The 14,162-nt window shown below is 51.5% G+C and overlaps 1 protein-coding gene across 5 annotated transcripts in view; it reads left to right on the plus strand.

The window, feature by feature from the left end:
* SCLY (selenocysteine lyase) overlaps positions 1 to 13,773 on the plus strand; it is a 31,763-nt gene extending 17,990 nt beyond the window's left edge. For 3 of the 5 annotated variants that reach the window (XM_061206223.1, XM_061206233.1, XM_061206243.1), the window contains exons 7-12: positions 323 to 429; positions 6,853 to 6,889; positions 9,622 to 9,705; positions 10,178 to 10,277; positions 11,762 to 11,837; positions 12,712 to 13,773. In XM_061206223.1, the coding sequence (XP_061062206.1) occupies positions 323 to 429; positions 6,853 to 6,889; positions 9,622 to 9,705; positions 10,178 to 10,277; positions 11,762 to 11,837; positions 12,712 to 12,865 (558 nt within the window). In that variant the 3' untranslated portion in view covers positions 12,866 to 13,773. Of the gene's footprint in view, positions 1 to 322; positions 430 to 6,852; positions 6,890 to 9,621; positions 9,706 to 10,177; positions 10,278 to 10,904; positions 11,087 to 11,761; positions 11,838 to 12,711 lie in introns of those variants that run through there. The other 2 variants (XM_061206258.1, XM_061206250.1) reach the window with 2 other exon arrangements.
* The last annotated feature ends 389 nt before the right edge of the window (positions 13,774 to 14,162 follow it).

Genomic DNA, 14,162 nt, shown 5'->3' on the forward strand with positions numbered 1-14,162 from the left:
AGCTAATGTGGATTTGAGAGCGTGGAGTCATCCACAGGACAGCCCTTGGCCTTCTCTCTCTCCAGCCCCTCTCCTTCACAGAGTCTCCCACGTGCCGTGCAGGTGCTCCGCTGCCCCCGAGCTGGGGACCAGAGTCCAGCACCTGCCCCCACCCGAAGGCTTCTGTGACCCCCGCGTGTCTGCAGTGGGTTTGGGTGGCCACCTGCGGGACCGGAGGAGGTGGGCCTGGACGTCGTAGAGTATCTCTGTGGGCCTCTCAATACATATATGGAGAAGGTCCCCAGAAGGTTCTTGTTGAATAAGTGACTGACTTTTCTTTCAGTTCTATGGCCCCAGGATTGGAGCACTTTACGTCCGAGGGCTCGGTGAACTCACCCCTCTGTACCCTATGCTCTTTGGAGGTGGACAAGAGCGGAATTTCAGGCCGGGGTAAGGTAGAAGTTTAACGAGGTGTCTGGCCCGCTGGCTATGTTGTCTGTATGTAGGGCAGTGGCTCTCCCGTCTCTTGGAAGCACGGTGATAGCACAGTGCTCTCATCTCCGCTGAGTCAGACGTGGCTCCACTGGCCGGTTCTACACTTAGGACTCACGGATCTGCAGTCTCGTTGGGGATGATTCAAAGCAGATGAAGGAAGTCTCTTACAGCTGCTTCAAAGCATCCAGTTCCTTTTGTTATTTTGGCCCAGCCCACCAAAGAGGTGCCACCGGAGCCCCCCGGCTGAGATGTGCTGCCCTTCTCTTGACTGTGGGGTGAGCAGGGCCATGTAGAAGCACCTGGTTTCCTCTCTGAAAGCTCCTGTGTCCCCATGACCTGCAGGGATGTTTTAACCAGGGAATGAGGTGGCACCAGCACCACACGTGTTGTCAGAAACTTGATAACAAGAGGAAGAAACAGACAACATGTGGTGACTTCCCTAGGGTTTCTCTTGCTTTCTTTATTCCAGAATTAGAGCAGAAGAAGCCAGCAACTCAGAAACACCAATAAGGGCTGATGAAAAATGCCCAAGAAAGTCCTCTCTCTCCAGCCAGTGGACCAGGGAAAGGAGAGCTTAGCAAAACAGAGAACTTTTAGACAATACCTGATTTTCTGCAGCCAATCACCATGGTAAACTGCCGCCACCCCCACCTGTGCCACAAAGGAGAGTAGGGAGCCCAGACTTCACCCACACAGGCTGTGACAAGAGCCCCACGCCCCTCCTGTGTCAGACAGGGCCCAGTGAAGAGCCAGGACTTTTGCCCCACCACAGTCATGCACCCCAGCCAGGTGTCAGTGGAGACCACGTGGGCACCCTGGGCTTCCACCCATACCCATCACTAACAAGGTGCGTTCTCCTCTTGGATGTTGACACAGGCCGAGGAGGGAACCTGGACGTCTACCCCCGCTTGGCAGTAGTCAGTTGGCACACTCCTCCTGCCAGAGGAAGGTCAAAAAAAGACAGCTGATACGGAAGGGTTAAGAAACATCCAGAGTCATAACGACATAGGGATGTCCAGGTTTCAACTGAAAATCGTTCATCATACTGAGAACCAGAAAGATCTTAAAGAAAAAAGACGATCAATAGATGCCAACACTGAGATGACAAAGATGTTAGAATTATCTGGTAAGAGATTTTAAGGCAAAAACAATAAAAATGCTTTACTGAGCAATTATGAACACACTTGAAACAGAAAAAATAGAAAGTGTCAGCAAAGAAGAAGAAGATGTAGAGAAGAACTAAACAGAAATTTTAGAACTAAAAACTACAACAGCCAAAGTAAGAAGCTCAGTGGACAGGCTCACCAGCAGAATAGGGGCAACAGAGGAAAGAGTGAACTGAAAGAACAATAGAAGTAACCAATATAAAAAACAGACAGGAAGTAGACTGGAAGAAGATTGAACAGAGCCTCCGGGGACCTGTGGGACTATAACAAAAGATCTAACATTCATTTCGTTGAGGTCCTGGAGGGATAGGAGAAAGAGGGTGGGATGAAAAAGAGCTTGAAGAAATAATGGCTGAAAACTTCCCAAATTTGGCAAGAGACATAAATCCACAGATTCAAGAAGCTGAACAAAACCCAAACAGGATAAACCAAAAGAAATCTACCCGTAGACATAGAAAGTAAACTTCCGTAAATGAAAGACAAAGAAAAATCTTGAAAGCAGCCAGAGGAAAGAATAAATAACACCTTATCTATAGGAAAAAAATAATTCGAATGACGGTAGATTACTCATCTGAAGCCATGGAGGCCAGAGGAAGTATGCAAAAGTTTTCAAGTGCTCAAAGAAAAGAACTGTCAAGCCAAATTAAAAACACAGCAGAAATATCCTTCAGGAATGAAGAGGAAATCAAGACATTCTCAGATGAAGGAGAAAACTAACAGAATTTGTCACCAGAAAACCTATGCTAAAAATGACTAAAGAAGTTCTTTACACAGAAAGGAAACAGTAAAAGAAGGAACCTTGGAACATCAGAGAGAAAGAGCATGGTAAACAAAAATATGGGTAAATAAAATAGACTTTCCTTCTCTTCAGTTTTCTAAATTATGTTTGATGGCCTAAGCAAAAATCATAGCACTGTCTGATGTGGTTCAAAATGTATGTGGAAGAAATATTTAAGATAATTATATTATGAATGGGGGAGGGTAAAGGGATGTAAAAGGAGGTAAGGTTTCTGTTCTTCACTTGAACTTCTGAAAACTGTTTAACCCACAGAAAGGTAGGAAAAAGAAAACAGAGAAAAAATAAAATGGAAGACTTAAGCCCGAACATCAACAATTACATTAAATGTAAATGGTATAAATATACCAATTAAAAGGCAGAGATTGGCAGAATAAAAATTTAAAAAACTGATCCAACTATATGCTGTCTATAAGAAACTTGCTTCAAATATAGCAAGAGGCAAGTTGAAAGTAAAGGTTGGAAAAAAGTGTATCACACTAACATTAATCTAAGGAAAGCAGGAATGGCTATATAACATGAGATAAAGGAGACTCCAGAGCAAAGAAAATAGAAAATTACCGGGGATGGGGGAGGCAGGGGGAATTATATAATGATAAAAGAATCAGTCCTCCAAGAAGACATAGCAATCTTAATGTGGATGCACTAAACAGTAGAGCTGAAAAATATGTGAGGAAAAAAAAAAACCAAACTAAACTGAAAGGAAGAATAGACAAATCCACAATTATAGATGGAGACTTCAACACCCTTCCCTCAACAATGGATAGAACAGCTAGACAAAAATTGGCTAAGGTATAGAAGAACGCAAAAACACCCATCAACCAACAGGATCTAATCAACTTGTTTGGAACACTCCACCCAACAACAGCAAAATACACATTCTTTTTAAGTGCCATGGAATATACACTAAGATAAATCATATTCTGTACCATTAAACAAACCTTAGTACATTTACTGAAATCATACAGAGTGTATTCTTTAACCACAGTGGAATCAAACTAAAAATCAATAATAGGAAGATAATAGGAAAGTCTCCAAACACTTAGAAACAAACAGCATACTTATAAATAATCCATGAGGCAAAGAGGAAGTCTCATTAAATACACTGAAATGAATGAAAATGAAAATACATTTACCAAAATTTGTGAGACACAGTTAAAGAACTGCTGAGAGGGAAATTTATAGCACCAAATCACATGTTAGACAAGAGAAAGAATCTCAAGGTAATAATCTAAGCTCCCATCTGAAGAACCTAGCAAATGTAGAGCAAAATAAACCCAAAGCAAACAGAAAGAAGGAAATAATAAAGATGCAAATAGAAGTCAATGAAATTCAAAACAAAAATGACAAAAAATCAATGAATTGAAGAGCTGGCTCTGTGAAAACATCAATAAAATTGACAAACCTCTAGCAAGACTGACAAAGAAAAAAAGAAGAAACAAATTGCCAATATCAAGAGTGAAACAAGGTATCACTACGGACCCTACAGACATCAAAAGAGTAATAAAGGAATGCCACAAACAACCCTACACACATGAATTTGATAACTCAGATGAAGTGGACTACTTTGTCAAAAAGCTAACACAATTCACCTAATATGAGATAGCCTTTCAACATATGGTGCTGGAGCACTCAAGACATCCACAGGCAAAGTAGACCTCAACCTAAGTCTCACACTTTATAAAATGTAACTCAAAATAGATCGTGAACTGAAATGTAAAACATAAAACTATAAAACTTTTAGAAAAAAACAGGAAAAAATCTTCAGGATCTAGGGCTAAGCAAAGAGTTCTTAGACTTGACACCACAGCATAAAATGGATGCACTTGTGGTGTCAAGTCTAAGAACACCCAAAAATTGATAAATGGAACTTCATCAACATTTAATTGAATTTCATCAAAATTTAAAACTTTTTGCCTTGCAAAAGACTTTGTTAAGAGGATGAAAAGACAAGCTACACATTAGGAGAAAATGTTTTCAAATGACAGATCTGACAAAGGACTAGCACCTAGAATATATAAAGAACTCTCAAAACTCAGCAGCAAAAAGACCCCAAACAATTCAGTCAGAAAATGGGCAAAAGACAGGAACACATTTCACCAAAGAGGATAGCAAATAAGCACATAAAAAGATGTTCAACATCATGAGCTACTAGCAAAATACAAATTAAAACCACAAGGAGACGCCATCACTACAGACTTGTCAGAATGGCTAATATAAAAAATAGTGACCACACCAAATGCTGGCGAAGATGGAAAGAAACTGGATCATTCATACTTGGCTGGTGGGAATGTAAAATGGTACAGCTGCTCTGGAAAACAGTTTGGCAGTTTCTTTAAAAAGTAAATATGGGGCTTCCCTGGTGGCGCAGTGGTTGAGAATACGCCTGCCAATGCAGGGGACACGGGTTCGGGCCCTGGTCCGGGAAGATCCCACATGCCGTGGAGCAACTAAGCCCGTGCGCCACAACTGCCGAGCCTGCGCTCTGGAGCCCACGAGCCGCAACTACCGAAGCCCGTGCGCCTAGAGCCCGTGCTCCGCAACAAGAGAAGCCACCGCAATGGGAGGCCCGCGCACCGCAGCAAAGAGTAGCTCCCGGTCGCCGCAACTAGAGAAAGCCCGCGCGCAGCAACGAAGACCCAACGCAGCCAAAAATAAATAAATAAAATAAATACATTTATAAAAAAAAAAAAAAAAGTAAATATGCAACTACCATACAACCTAGGAATTTCATTCCTGTACATTTATCCCAGAGAAACAAAGACTTACGTTCACAAGCAAAACCCGTACACAGAAGTGTTTAGCAGCTTTATTTATAATAGCCACAAACTGCAAACAACCCAGATGTCCTTTAATGAGTGAGCGTTACACCAGCGGGGGCACATCCGTGCCATGGGACCCTGCTCAGTAATGAGAAGGAGTGAACCACTGATACACAGCAGCCTGGAAGAATCTCCAGAGAATTTTGGTGAATGAAAAAAGCCAGTCCCTCAAAGTTATAAACTCTGTGATTCCACCTATGTGACATTCTTGAAATGACAGAATTACAGATGTGGAGAACAGATTAGCGGTTGCCAGAGGTTAAAGAGGGAAGGGGGGCTGAAGGGTGTGGGTTATAAAAGTGGGTGTGGTTATAAAAGGCCAGCAGGAGGGGTCTTTGTGGTGGTGGGAATGTCTGTGTCTTGTCAGTATCCTGGTTGTGATACTGTCCTACAGTGTTACTTGGGGGAAACCGAGTAAAGGGTACGCAGGATGTCTCTGTGCTGTTTCTTACAATTACATGTGAATCTACATTCTGTCAAAATAAAGAGTTTAATTAAAAAAGGAAGAAAGGCAGAACTTCAGCTGTGCCAGGAGCCATAGTGGGCAGCTCCGTGGGTGGACAGGTGTGAGAGCAGGGTGTGCATGGCCCCGGGTGGGCGTGGAGGGGGGGACAGGCCTGACTGCAGCGCTGGGCTAGTGCGCGTGGGCTCCAGGTCCCACACGGGCCCAGCTGGGCCACCCTGGCCATGCCTACAGTCAGTCACAAGTCACAGGCCTTGAGAGGTGCTTCTGGTCTGACCGTATCGTCCTACAGAGAAGGGTGAGGCCCAGAGAGGATGACATTCAGGATCTCCCAGCCTAGGACAGAGCCCGGAGCGCCTCGTTCTTCCCAAACCACCCCCAGGTGTCAGAGCCCGTCTCCGGGGACAGTCCTGACCAATAAGCTTGTCCAAAGATGACCAGTGGCATCTCGTTTCCTGTCATACCTGTGCTGTGTGCTCACTTACCTTGCTCTCTGTTAGTTAACAAGCAGTAGCCAGCTCCAAAGGTTTAATAGAACTTTGTTTAGCCAAAATGTAAAACTAAGAAAATTAAGTTAGTGTTTTGTTTTGTTTTTCCTGAAATAGAGTGAAGAGTTGTTTTTCAGTTTGTTACATCAGTGTATGGGAACCACTCGTCTTCGGGGGTGTTCCTGTCCCCTCCTGCACAGCCCCCCGAACACAGGCACTACGCCCCAAGTCTCTAGTAACGAAAGATTCATCCCATATTACAGTTGAGAGGCTTCAGCTGAAACGTCAGCTGAAGGGAACGGGGCGGGGAGTGAGTTCCTCAGACCCTCACCTGGTTTGGCAGGGGGACCAAAGGGGGAGGCTCTGGGGCCTGCAGTCGGAGGAGGGCTTTCTCCTGGGTAGGAGGCGGGTCCAGGTAGAATTGTCACTTGGACACCGACTGTATATTGCCCACGGTGGGCCATGTCTACTGTCCCTGGGCGATGACGAGGGTTTGGGGGCTGGCAGCTGCCCTTGTTTAGGAAAGATGTTGGTGTGACTGCTTTTATTTGAACACCTGACTTTCAGATAGACGGGATTCCTTCCGGGGATGTTTGTTAATTGCTTTGCATGGAAATAGGATTGAATCCCTTGTCTCTTACAGGACAGAGAACACCCCGATGATTGCCGGCCTTGGGAAGGTAAGCCTTGGTGACCTCGGACAGCTGAAGCCGTTGCGTTGTCCATCGATGTCTTCCTCCTGTGTTTCCGCCTCACTCTCAAACCACTGCCACACTCACCACACTTCTGACACCAGATGTGCGGGGTTGGGGGTCCCCACCCAGCAATTCTGTGGCACCAGCTGAGTGTCCTACAATTCAACTCAATTCTGACACTGTCTACCCAGAGCTGCTGTCAGATCCCACAGGCTAAGGACTCAGTTGTGGGCACCCACAACTTCAGATGCCGACTGTCACCTGCACTTCTGGCCAACCAGCTGTAAATCAGAGGTTCCCATGGCCCCTCCTTGAGTTCAGTGTACTTGCTAGCACAGCTCACAGAACTCAGAGAAACTAGATTACTGGTTTATTATGAAAGGATATGATAAAGGATACAGGTGAGCATACAGAAGGAAGAGGAATGTAGGGCAGGGGATGTGGGAAGGGGCTTCCATGCCCTCTCCAGGCACCACCCTCCTAGCACCTCTGTGATCAGCAACCTGGAAGCTCTCTGAACCCACACTGTTGAGGTTTTTATGGAGGCTTTGATCAATCATTAACTCCATTTCCAGCCCCTCTCCCCTCTAAAGAAATTCCAAGCTTCTAATCACGTCTCGGTGACCAGCCCCTATCCAGGAGCCCACCCAGGGTCGCCTCATTAGAGCAAAAGACACTCCTATCACCCAGGAAATTCCAAGGGATTTAGGAGCTCGGCAGCAGGAACCAGAGTCCAAGACCAAATATTAGAATAAAGGCCGCTCCTCAGGCTCTGATCACTTAGGAAATTCCACGGGTCTCAGGAGCTCTGTGCCTGGTCCAGGGCAGAGACCAGAGTGCGTATTTTCTGTGATCTCACATCAGTTTCCCAGCAGCTTTAATAGGTATCCTGGCTTTAGGAGGGATCAGGTTCATGATCCCAAGAAACAGACCAACATAAGAGAAACCTCGAATTTTATTTATCAACCTGGAGATGTGCTTTTTAAGATCTGTGGAGTGGGTTTCATACGCTTAGCCTTTGAAAGGGAAGTATCTTTTCTCAAGTCTCTTCTAATATTGAAAGCAAAGACGTCATGACCACAGGTTTGCTCATCCCCTGGGTCCAGTTACCACCCCCCCGAGATGGGGACAGAGGGGCAGCTTCTTAAAGATCTTCCTGATGAGGGTTAGATGGCGGCGCTGCAGCCTCAGGCCCCTCCGCTCCGTTCTGCGGCCGTGACCCTTTCCTCGCTGCTGGCTTGCACCTGTGCCCAGGCCCTCTGACCCTGCTGTCACTGGGGGGGTGGCACACCATTGTCGCCCCCTCCCCTTGCTCAGCCTGGCCCTCCTCAGTGTGGTCTGGCTCGGGACACACCCCGCCCCCTCTCCCCTGGGAGGTGTGTCCTGGCCCCCCTGGGGCGAGTCAAGGTCTCTTCGCTGCTCTCCACCGCTTCCCCGTGTGCCGGCTGAAGAAAGGCGCCCCCCTGCGGCCGCCCCCTCTCCTGCACCCTCACATTCCTCTGCCAGGGTGTTCCTCCCCCAGCCTTTAAAACCATCCTCCCCTGGTCCTCACCGCTCCAGCCTCTTCCCGTATTCTCCGCCCCGTGGAGCAGCCCGCACGCACTCTCGCCCCCTGCCATCCTCCCGACACCTCCTTGCTCTGCTCCCAGAAGCTGGTCGACGAGGTCCCCATTTCGCCCTGTGACCTCCTGCAGCTGTGGGACCGCTTCTCCCCCCAGAGGCTCCTTCTCTGCCTCTTCGCCCGTCCGCCTCCGGGGTGCCGTCCCAGCCTCCTCTCCCTCTCGCCGTGCTCACCCTGTCCCGTGGCTCTGATGCCAGCCTGCGCTCCGGTCTTGGACTTGACGTCTCAGGGCAGGTCCTGACCTTCTGGGAGGCCCACGTCCCACCTGCTTCCTCAACGTTTCCTCTGAGCCCACGATGTGTCCTGCTCTCTCTCCACCGTCGTTGGCGTCTCTTCCCATGGTGCCTCCTGCCACCCAGGCTCTCAGCTGAGAAATCTAGGAGGTGCCCTTGACCTGCCCTGTCCCGTCCCCTGCACCTGATGCAGCACCCGGGCCTTGTCTGTTCAGTCTCCACGAGAGGTCCAGGACCTGCCTCTTGTACCGACTCTAGGCCAGATCATCCCCATCTTGTGTGTGGACGCCTCATCCATTCTCTACGTAGCATCCAGTTCTAACACACAAATCAGAGCATCTCATCCCTTCCTCAAAATCCACGTGCATCTGCCTTGTGTTTAGGCTCAGATCCCGCCTGTCATGGGGCCTCTGGGGCGCTGTCCCCCTCGCTCACTCTGTTCCAGGAGCGCTGGCCTTTCCCCCTGCGGGGCCTTTGCCTGGAATGCCCTTCCCCGCTGCCCCGAGTTCCCGTCACGGCGCCCACCCATCGGTCTACCGTGGTCACCTCTTCCCTGGTGTGTCTGTCCCTGGGATGGACGTGCCTTCAGGACTGGGATTGCCTTTGGTCACTGGCTAGGGCCTCTCCAGTGCCTGGGGTATCCGGAAGCCTGAAAAAGTAAATTCCTGTTAACAAGTGAAGGGGACTCGGCACTTATCCCGGCCCCGGTCACACGGCGCATACTGTGTATTTGTGAGGTTCCAGAAAATGAGCAGTTTGAGGCTGTGTCGCCTGTGTGTCCGCGGGAAGAATCACCTCTGCTGCTTAAAGCTGTCTTGCTCCCCTTGGTTTACCGTAACTGAGGGGCCCTCCTGTGTCCCTAGGCGGCTGAGCTGGTGGCAGAGAACTGCGAGGCCTACGAAGCCCACATGCGGGACGTGTGCAGCTACCTGGAGGAGAGGCTGGCGGTGAGCGCCCGGCCCGGGGCTCTGGGAGCAGCCAGGGCCGCGACCCGCGACGGGGGGCTCCAGACCAAGCGACTTTTTCACAGGCACATGACAGAAATCCCAGAGACGGGATGTTTAAGGATTGTATGAAGACGACCCAAATGTATTCAGAATTTTTTTCTCCCAATTAACTTTGCTCTCCATAGTCTCCCTGACTGTTATCAGTAGATGCTTATCAGTAAGGTAATCATTCTGTGTGTTGAGGGTGAGGGGTTTTTTTTTTTCCTGCCACACTGTGCGGCTTGCGAAATCTTAGTTCCCCAACCAGGGATCGGACCCAGGCCCTCGGCAGTGAGAGTGCAGAAGAGCCCTAACTACTGGACCGCCAGGGAATTCCCGAGAGGGAGGTTTTGTTTTCCAGAAAGTCTGAAGTTCACACAGTTGGGGGGAGGGGGCTCTGAAGATGTCACTGCATATTCTGTTAATTTTCCAGGCTGAATTTGGTAAGAGAATCCATCTGAACAGCCAGTTTCCAGGCACTGAGCGACTCCCCAACACCTGTAACTTCTCCATCCTGGGACCCCAGCTGCAAGGTGACGACTGCCCCCAGCTCTCCCTGGCTGGGGGCTGGGGTGGGCTGGGCTGGGCACAGCTTGCGCTGTGGGGAGGCGTGGGCACTGGCCGAGGGCGGGGTCGCCCCACCAGGCACTGTCCCGTGGTGGTGGGGCTCTGGGCACAGCTGCTGACCTGCTCCGGGTGCTAAGGCTCTGGACACAGCACAGCGGCGCTCAGCTCTCACAGGGTCCCAGCCCCGCCCCAAAGATGTGAGGGATGGAGATAAAGCGAACTGAATTTTAGGCTAGTTGGTCCATCTTTGGCTGCGATTTTTACGAAACATTTTATGAGGGTCAGGAAAGTAGAGGCAACCAACTAAAAACTGGCTCAGAGTCAGGCTGAAGTGCCGATCTGTGGGCTTCATTAGTTCCTGCGATCTCTGCCTCCTGGCTGGAAAAGTTAAGGTTAGGGTTAGGATTAGGCTTGGGGTTAGCGTTAGGATTAGCCTTAGGACGCCTCGTATCCCAGACACGTGTAGGACTTGGCTGCCCGGAGTCCTTGAGGCTCGAGTCCAGGGTGTAGAGCATCCTGTTTGTCTGGGAGGAGATTATGGTGGCCCCGAGAGCACGGGAGAGCCGACCTGAAGGGCACTTTTCACCTCTTAGAAGAAGAGGTCGTTGCCTCATGGTCACTCTGAGAAAAGGGGCAGCGTGTTTGGACCATGAAGAAACCCTGGGGCGGCCGTCACCGGGGTGAAGTGCATCCTCGTTGGGAAGGAAGCACATGGCAAACTCTCCAGATCTCCCTGCTGTGGGAAGGGAAGTTCCTCCCTCTGGTGTCTTCCCCCCTTTTTCTGGGGGCAGACTTTGTATTCTGTAATGACCTGTGTTAATTTAAATGAGGCAGGCTCTTCGTTTTAATTAAATCAGCAGTCATCGGTGTTGGGGTTTTTTTTGTTGTTTTTGTTTTTTGTTTTTTTTTGGCTGCGCCACGTGGCTTGTGGGATTTTTAGTTCCCCGACCAGGGATCGAACCTGGGTTCTCGGCAGTAAGAGGGCAGAGTCCTACCCACTGGACCGCCAGGGAATTCCCATCATTGTATTTTTTTAAATCTCTGTGCCTGTGAAGGAAGAGGGAAGTGCCTTCTAGCTTAACAAAGGCAGAACCCAATGTCTCTCCCTTTAGAAAACAGAGACGTCAAGTTAGACATTATTACCAGGACAACACGTTATTCGGTAAGGCAGCTCGTCAGGATTCTGTGTGTCCTGCCAGGCAGCTGATGGATACCACATTCTCAAGGCCAGTCTTATGAGGCCGAAAAGTGTCTGCTCTTCTGCAGCCAAGGGGCAGAGGAAGCGCTTCCTCTGGGACCTGCTGTGGTTTCTCTCACCTGCCGTCAGAGGGACCTGTGCCCTGGGATTCTGTCAGGTGGTACGAGGGAGGGAGCCTCCCAACTTGCAGCAGGGAAGAGAGGCAGCCCCCGCCTGGACTCCACCTCAGGGGCCCTGTGCTCTGTCTCCTAGGCCGCTTGGTGCTGGCCCAGTGCAGGACGCTGCTGGCCAGCATGGGGGCTGCGTGCCACTCGGACCATGGAGACCGGTGAGTGCTCTCCACGTGCTTCGCCGCGGCATCCAGGGCGCATCCGGGCGCCAGGTCCGGGCAGCTCTGCAGCCCAGCAGGGACGTAGACAGTGACCAGACGCCGCAGGCCCTCGGGAGGAAAGAGTGGGAGCTGCGGCCTACAGGGGCCTCGGGCTGGACCGGGAGACGGGCAGCAGGGCTCAGCGCGAGGCAGGGAGCGGGGAGGAGGGGCGGGCTGGAGCAGCAGGGCCAGGCTGCAGGCGCCACTTCAGCCTCAGGAAAACCGGGAGCTGTGACCAGATTTGGCTTCAGATCACACCCCCTGCCAGGAGCAGGCGGAGGCGGGAGGGGAGGCTGTGGAGCCCCGGGCGTGGGCATCGGGAGCAGCCCTGCTGGAGGAAGAGAAGGGGGTTCGGTTTCTTGGGGGGGCCTGCAGGCGGGAGTGGAGCTGGATGCCGCCACCTGGGCTCTGGAGAGAGCAGAGCTGTGGTCGTGATGAGAAACAGGCCCCGTTCGAGGCCAGGGCACCGGGACCAAACTCAGCACTGACTTGGGCGGGCCGCAGCCTCCGGTGTCTGCAGGAGGCCGTCCCTCTGCCTCGCGTGTGGCTCTGCGTCCCCTCCGGGAACTGAGCCCGCTAGCTCCTTGGAGACGGGAGTTACCACTGTACCCCGGGCTCCGGCTCTCGGGTGCAGGGGCCAGCGGCCGCCTCTGTGCTCCCGGGGTCGGGGTCTGTGCTGGGGCAGGCCCGGCTGGAGAGCAGGGAGGCTTTGAGCCGGCCCTTGGCGACAGTGGGCCAAACAGTGTGCGTGGCCAGTGGGGAGCTGGCCGAGGGCACGTGGCAGCCCGGGAGAGCCGTGTCCTGACGGCCGGCCCGTCTCCCCGTCCCACAGGCCATCCCTGGTGCTGCTGAGCTGCGGCATCCCCTTGGACGTGGCCAGGAACGCCATCCGGCTCAGCGTGGGCCGCGGCACCACCCGGGCCGAAGTGGACCTCGTCGTGCAGGACCTGAAGCAGGCGGTGGCCCGGCTGGAGGGCCAGGCCTAGTGCCCAGGGTGGTGCCAGAAGGAGTCTTCCTCTTGTCCCAGAGCGTGTGGGCTCCGGGCTCCCTCCCGTCCCTTGGTCAGTGAGGGAGCGGGTCTGCTGGGCACACAGATGCCACCGGTGCTGAGGGGCCCAGGACAAGATGCCCTCGTGGGACCGTCCCTGTCACTGCTGCCCAGTGGCACCAGTTGGATTAGAAACGCTTTAGCCACGTCCACGCTCCCCTCTCGGAAGCGGGGCGAGCTTGTTACAAGCACGCCCTTCCTGGAAGGTGGCATTTTTATCCGAAAGGTAAAATCCTAGTAGTTACAATTGATTGTCAGCTGCTCTCATGGAAATAGGAAACCTGGTTTTTGGCTGCTGTCCTGGCCTCTGTGCACCTGTTGGCTGAGAGGTCGGTCCCTCCTCACCCTCATGGCCCTTCTCAAGCCCTTTCCAGAGGGAGGGGGCCCCTGCGGTCAGGCCCCCTCCCCGCTTGGCGTCCCCCCGCTTCCTGGGCCTGCCCATCCTCCTCATCACTTGCTGGTCACTCGGGCCATCGACCACTGGGCACCCTCTCACCCAGTCCGCAGGCCCCTCCCGTCCCTTCCATTCGATCATTCACTCAGAGTTTCAGCTCAGCCGTCAGAGTCACGGGCGGCAGTGCCTGCGTGATGCTGGGTCATTCCCAAGGCGGAAAATCGTTCATCCCTCGCTCAGCTCCCATCTCAGTTGTATTTGCGGGATGATTCTTTGATCTTCACAGAGGCATTGTGGTGTCTGATTCACATCAAATGTCATGTCTATGGAGACATTTACATAGGAGTGGTTTTTTTAATTGAATAACACTTTTAATGTGCGGTTGAAAGGTGCAAGGAACTTCATGATGGCACTGAGGAAACAACCGTCAGAAATTAGATGAACTAATAAAAGCTTCCAATGCTTGTTCTGGACATTTTGTGGTTCTTCTAGTGGGTGCTTCCCTTGGGGGCACCAGTGTGTCTGCGCCGGCTGGGGGGTGGGGTCAGACCCGCTGCTCACTGCATAATCACGCTTTAGCTTCAGGAACTCGGCTTGTGACTGTGTCTCTGGGAGCTCTAGAAAGTAGGTCCCTAACATGCGGCATCCTGCTTCCACCAGGCAGAGGCTGTGGTGTCCTGATTCCCCCAGCAAAGAACTACGGGTGTCCAGCCCCACGGAAGAGAACAGTCTGGAAAAAGATGCTTGGCAGCTCTGAAAAATGCACTCGGGACCTTTAGCTGCAGCCCCAGAGACTCTCCGTCAGGGCCCTGTGCCCGTCACCGGCCCTGGGGAGCAGCCG

Source organism: Eubalaena glacialis, chromosome 1, assembly GCF_028564815.1.
Source record: "Eubalaena glacialis isolate mEubGla1 chromosome 1, mEubGla1.1.hap2.+ XY, whole genome shotgun sequence".
Classification (NCBI taxonomy): domain Eukaryota; kingdom Metazoa; phylum Chordata; class Mammalia; order Artiodactyla; family Balaenidae; genus Eubalaena; species Eubalaena glacialis.